Source organism: Malurus melanocephalus, unplaced genomic scaffold (genome assembly GCF_030028575.1).
Source record: "Malurus melanocephalus ecotype Western Australia unplaced genomic scaffold, MMel_1.1 scaffold_144, whole genome shotgun sequence".
Classification (NCBI taxonomy): domain Eukaryota; kingdom Metazoa; phylum Chordata; class Aves; order Passeriformes; family Maluridae; genus Malurus; species Malurus melanocephalus.
Window position 1 is genome coordinate 953,837 of NW_026623376.1, and position 6,593 is coordinate 960,429.

Consider the following 6,593-nt stretch of genomic DNA (forward strand, 5'->3'; position numbering starts at 1 on the left):
ATGCAAGAATATTTACCTGATTAGTGTTAAAAGTTTTGGTGAAGATTAAAAATTCTTTGCTTTTTGGAGGGACTGGTATAGGGATTTTCCCAATTTATTTATATTACATTTGGGCATGTAAGTAGAGAATCAGAACACGTAACTTTTGAGCAAATTCATTATTTACATATCTCAGCTTCTAAATCAGTTTCTGTGTTAATAGACCTAGGTCAGAATTTTCTGCAGCTCAGCCCTGAACACCTGTAATACAATACTCTTTGTAACATAATAAGTTATAAAAAACCAACATGAAAATGGTCAAATCAGTTATAAAAAACCAACATGAAAATGGTCAAGTAGAGACTATCAGCATTTAGTCAACTATTTGGAATGATTACTTCCTCCCTCTCGCTGCGTAAAATTCCTAGGAGACTGACAACAAAACAGTTTCCCTTGTAAATTTTACAAAAACTAGGACAAAGATTTGATACTGCAGTTTGGGTGCTCTATACAACTTCTCCCTCATGAGATGATCTGCTAGCATTAAAAAAAAAGGTAAAAAGAAAGTGCAGGTGTGAGCTTCACTAGGATTATGCTGCTAGAAACTCATAAACAGATGAGATTAGCTTTGTTTCTTCTTACTTTTTGATTAATGACATTTGTAAGCACCAGGACTTCCTTCTTGCTGGTTTTGCTTAGCTCTCTTCCACAATAATCATCAAATTAATTAAAATCACAACAATCATGTATAGCAAGGCAAGGATCAGGACAAGAAAGTGTCAATTTTCACCAACATTCTCCAGAAGCAGCTACTTGGTTCAACATTCTGAACTTAAACATTTGAAGAGAATACAGGCATTTCTTTCATTGAGAGCTTTCTTTAAAAAATGGGAACACCACAAAATGAGCAGCTATAGTTTTTGTTAGCTATAGTCTTACAGGATATACACATATTTATTGTTCTGCTGAAGGGAACTCYTTTCTTGTTCTCACTTGAAAAGAACAAAAGCAGCTTTGCAAATGTTTATGGAGGAGGCTGAAAAGGGCATCATCTAACTAAAGCAAATAAATCATCCACTGACACTTGCGTCCTAGCCTTCACATTTGTAATACGCAGACACAGTACTTAAATAATCTGAATCAACACAGCTTGCAGTCTGGGACCCTGCTCTCCCTTTCCCAAAATTATTGGATTTAAGGCTCCTTTCAAGCATTTGAACAGGTAAGAATTTTAATGAAGGTTTAGACCTGCCTGGACAGTCAGATTTTAAAGGAACACAGTCCAGAAAGCTTTAGTGTAGTTACTTGTGGAATTCTACAGCCATCATGGTACTTCAGAGCCAAAAACCAAAGTAAGTTCATGGCAAAAGATAAAAGTRAAGAAATAGACACAGAGGTCTGTGAAAACATCTCCCATTTTGCTGTAGGTGTCCATGGAGCGACTGATCACTTCTGCAGGGATTCCAGACAGGAGAAGAGCAGCAGTCAATACTGTTGTTTTTACCTTCTTCTCACACTAAAAAGGAAAGAAAAAAATGGTAGTATGTTAGTTCTTCTAATCCAATCCTGCTTTACATGTCTCCAATGCTAAGCCAGTTTCACACATTCCAAATTCACTGGTACCAGGTTTGGATTGATTCTCTCCAGACACCCCAGGATTCACAGCACTTACCCTAGACACAAATTCCTGCTGTGATGGATCCAGCAGAGCTGAGAGAGAGGCTGGTTAACAGCAAATAAAATCCATCCCTGATACTCTGTCTCCTTCACACTGCTGCTCCCAGCAGGCTGAGACATGAGGCTGGGCAGCTGCTCCTGCCTGAGTGGGAAGATTCCCAGACAAGGGAAATCTGGGTGCAAGAAGCCAAGCCTGGCATCTCCACKGGCAGAACTCGATTAATCTCATAACACTACTTGGCAAAAAAACAGAATCCCAGAATAGTCTGGGTTGGAAGGGACCTTAAAGCTCATCTCATTCCAACCCCCTGCCACGGGCAGGGATACCTTCCACTACAGCAGGAACAACCTCTTTAAATTCTGAAACTGAGGAGCTGATTTTAAGTACAGCAGAAACAGATCCAGAAGATGTAGCAGATGAGCTGGTGCAAATCTAAGGCTAATTCTACTATTTTGTGTTGTGACACATCAACTTAGAATTACTATTATGATATACTTAACTACAAAACAACTGCTGATTTATTCTCATTTCTACAAGTAATCTATTATTCCTTTTAAAATGCAAATTTTCCCTTTTAACTATGGATTGAACATCATTCAAACCCACTATGAACAGCAGACCTGACAAAATCATCAACCTAACAAATGCTTCAGCACAATTACCTGGTGTAAATATATAAAGCAAGTGGTATAGTAAATCTTGCTAATAGGCAGCAAGTTTCACACACAAATGAACGTCTCGTTTCAAGCTGCCATTCAAACCAATACCAACAGTGGAATGCAGAGCCCTTAAAAGCAACCATTCTRCCTCATTTTTTAGCAAACATACTCCCAAATTTCCAGCTATTTCATACAGAACAGCTGCTAAGCAAAGCAAGCAATAACCAAAGAGCATGGTCTAGAAGAAAAGCTARTTTTCTGAAGACATGAAAGAACTACCTGCATTTCCTGGTCAAATGCTTTTAATTAGGCTACAGCTAAACAAGCTGCTAACCAGGTTTTCATGCARCTTTAAAAAAGATCTGGACTAAATCTGGAAAGATTAAAAACTAGTATGAACTACCAGCATTGGTCATTCAACTCTACAGTTTAAAACAAGGGAAGAATACTTCACATGCATTGGTCCTAAAACAATACAATCGAAACTTAAACTGAAAACACTTCAAATTAATCTAATTTCAAAAAAACTATCTTACCTTTGGAAAGTACTTGGACAGTCCCATGAAAGCAAGTTGTAGAGTAAGAAATGGTGCAAATATTGACTGAAGGAACAGAAAAGAATATATAAAAATTAACTTGTTCAGAATAGCTAAGAAACACAGAAATGTAATGCTGCTTAAGTCATCAATGAAAATTAGTAGGTAAAAATGAATTTGTGGAACAGAGCAACATCATTTTTGAATACTACAAACCTAAGCAAATATGTTAAGTGTCGAAAATAAGATTCTGCCCTATTTTCTTTGAGCCTAAAGACCTGAAATGGCAGAATAGAACAGCAGTGTGTCAAATGGAGGCCAGTGCGTAAAACTGAGCCCAGGGATCCAGGAGCTGGTAGCCTGTAACAGCCACACACCTCTGTGCAGTTCTGGCAGGCACTGGGAACTTAACTGATGAACTGCTTTTCCCAGGCTGATAAATGAACAGGATCTACTTATCTTGGAAGAACTACTGAGTAAAGAATGGTTTGGGTTAAAACTGACCTTAAATGCCATCTCATTCCTACCCCCTTCCASTAGACTAGGATGCTCCAAGCCCCATCCAACCTGGCCTTGAACACTTCCAGGGATGGGAACCCTATTCTTACACTATTATTCTTCTTTAGACTTCAAATTAGAGGAGCAGCTGACTCGAATGCTCACAAAGATGGAATAAACGTGCAGGGGACTTCAGCTGCAACTATTCCAGTGCATCTGCTCCTCAAATACAACAGACCAACATGGTTACACAGTGGCTGTGTTAGGTAGCAGATTCAGCAATTTTTTTAGGTTTGATACAAATGTTAGAATTGTAAAGAGTGCCTGAAGTTCTCAATTTGGACATTACCAGTAGACTTCAGCCTCAGATATTTCCCAATAATTTGCACCAACCAGCAAACCCCAGCAGGGTTGTGTCCCTGGACTCACCAGGTACTTGCACACAAAAGCTCTGACCGCGATGGCGAGCAGAGCACATCCCACCAATCTGAAAATGCGGAAAGAGTCAAACTCCTCCGCTGCATTCCCATTCTCTTGGCTCGGCTTCTCRCTCATCAGCTGGTTCCTCAGCTTTAGGGCTTCGTCAAATCTGGACAGGTACTGCTCTAAGCCGTGTCTCGGAGGCCGTGGTGCAGCCTCAGAGGGCAGGTCCCCCCTGTGACGGTGACGAAGTTCGCCTGTCCCCTCAGTGACCAGCTCTGGGGCTTTACCAAACAAGTCCTTGTCCCCTCTGAGCTCTGCCATGCTGCCTGCRTGGTCAGTCGAGCCTGTCACATTACACACAGAATCGCCAAGCACAATCCGCTTGGAAACTGAAGGAATGGGAAGGGAGTTTGATTTATCTTGCTCGTGCTGAAGCTTTGATTCTGCGTGACTTTCATCATCTAAAGAAGAGAAATAAAAACACAGTTATGTACGCCGGGTACACGGAACAACACTTTAGCCAATACTGGATCAGGGTCCTGRGTCTCTGCTCTCCAAGTGAAAAGACAGGTTTATTATTAAAGAGRGCACTCTTCATTGAGCAGACATGAGACCAAAAGCTGAGCAATGCACACCAGAAGTTGAAGTTGTCAGTCAGCAATACAGAAATTAAAACACTGCTTCCTTAAGCAACAGCATTGTATGAAAGATTCAGCACCAAGATCCAAATACATGGATCGACATTAAGAAAAGAGAAAGATTTGCAGAAAGTGAATCTACCAGAAAAGCATTAATACCTGACAAATAAGCAGACAACACAAGTGCACTTCGGCTTGCTATCTACTGTCAGAGGCAGGGCAGTGTTAACCTGCTTGGTATCAAACCCGAAGACCCCTTGTACAATGAGGGAGGTGGAGAACAAAAGCCAAATCAAGAACAGGCCTGGTCCTACCAGAGAGCAAGAACCAACACTTCAGGAGTAATTCTCAGTGTTAAGTCAGATGGATTCATGGCTCATGGGCATCATTGTAAACTGAAATCTCAGAACTGCTTGTAAACTGGAATCAAGACAGCCTGCTTGAAGCGTATAGAAATATAACTGACCTACCTACAGTATGGTTCTGCAAGAAAATTCTGCATGCCAACCACAAACATTTCTGTCACTATCTAAATGTGAGATAACTTTGCTATAAAAAACCAGCTATGAAAGCCAGCATTTACTGGCTGAAAACATGGGGGAGGCTCATCCTTCCTTCAACTAAAAAAAGCTACTTGCAGTGAAATGACAGCTTGTCTGCTCGCTCTCTAGGGACAGTGCCGGGCCCAAGTCCCGACCTTCTGACGGCACCCGGGTTTTATGGGCGGGTCCCTGGCGGTGCAGGGCAGGTCGGGCTGCTTGAAGCATCCCTGAGGGAAGGCGGCACTGAGGGACCGGGGAGCGAGCCGGCCCTGTCCCTGCGGGGAACGAGCCTCTCCTGTGCACGAGGGGACCGCGGGCAGCGGTCACGGCCGGAGAGGCCAAGGCGTCAGCGCAGCCCCGGAGCCCTCACACAGCCCCGCCGCACCCGCCATGGGGCTCACCCTTGCCCGCCGCGGGCCGGTGGAAGCCCATGATGCGGTTGATCCGCTCCTCCGAGTTCATGAGCAGCTTCCTGCGGCGCAGCTCGGCGCGGCGCTGGGACGCCGAGAGCCCCGCGGGGGGCCCCGGGGGTGTGGGCGCCGCTCCCCCGCCGCCGTCCGCCATCCCCGGCACCGCAGGCCCGGCACCACGGGCCCGCCCCGCCCGGTGCGCAGGCGCCGGCACCGCCCGCCTCCCGCCGCTGAAGCGGGCGCCGCCATTTTGTGTAAGGGCAGGCGAAGGGCGGGACGGGCTGGGAGAGCGCGCCGTGCTCCCCCTCTCTGCCGGCGCGGCGCCAGCACTCAAGATGGCCGCCCCGGCCTCGGAAGTGAAGTCACGGGGCGAGGGGCGGTGGCGTGAGGGCGGGAAAGGGTGATGGTTGCGCTGAGGCGATTTGGTGGCGGTGACACTGCTGCGCACACACGGCGGCCTCCAGCCCTGGCACCGCACCGCTACGGGACTCGCGGTGCACKCTGAGGGAACGCCGACAGGCAAGCACCTCTCGAGGATGCTACAGCTACTGACGTTATAGAAGAGAGCATATTCACTTCTTTCCAGTAAGCTACAGTCAGCGTAATATTCATCTTTATGTACACTCAAGTCCATTACACCTCTTCTTGCGTGCCAGGTGATAAAACTCGGAACAGCCAAATCAAATGACATGGAGCATTCCCATCAGCACTTCACACTAATTGCCCTCATCGGCTTTGGCACCAAACACCTTCACTCCTTAACTCACAAGCACTCCCATTAGAACAGCACTCCAAGTATTCCAAATACTTGCAATTCCAAAACCCAGTGCCAGGACAGGTGCCTGCTGATCCCTGGGCCACAGCCGGAGTTGTGGATTTCTGCAGTAGCAGGACATTTACAAGTATTGGAAAAAAAACCCAGGGGTGACAAGTCCAATCAATATTTCTACAACATTGAATGAGAGAATTCTGTATTCAAAACCAGTTAATTACAGAGGTCAGACTACCAAGCTCATGCATTTACTCATCTTTGATGGGCCAGAAGCAGTAGTGAAAACAGCTCAAAAAATTTGCAAGTGTTAAAATGGAATGACTTTTACAAAAAAGATGCTGAAAAAATGGGATGTGAAATGAAGATACAGGATTACCTAGAATAAAATTGATCACAATCTTGGAATGCTTCTGAAGGTTAAATTCCAACCATCACTGCAAGCTGCCTCCTGTGACCAA

At 44.8% G+C, this 6,593-nt stretch overlaps 1 protein-coding gene across 1 annotated transcript; it reads right to left on the reverse strand.

Moving 5' to 3' along the window:
• Window positions 1-702: 702 nt before the first annotated feature.
• CAMLG (calcium modulating ligand) lies at window positions 703-5,541 on the reverse strand. The gene is made up of 4 exons (XM_057371322.1): window positions 5,355-5,541; window positions 3,780-4,234; window positions 2,853-2,918; window positions 703-1,495 (listed from the first exon to the last, which is right to left on the reverse strand). Exons 1-4 carry the CDS (start codon window positions 5,515-5,517, stop codon window positions 1,304-1,306), a joined length of 876 nt encoding a protein of 291 aa, XP_057227305.1. The 5' UTR covers window positions 5,518-5,541; the 3' UTR covers window positions 703-1,303.
• Between the last annotated feature and the right edge of the window lie 1,052 nt (window positions 5,542-6,593).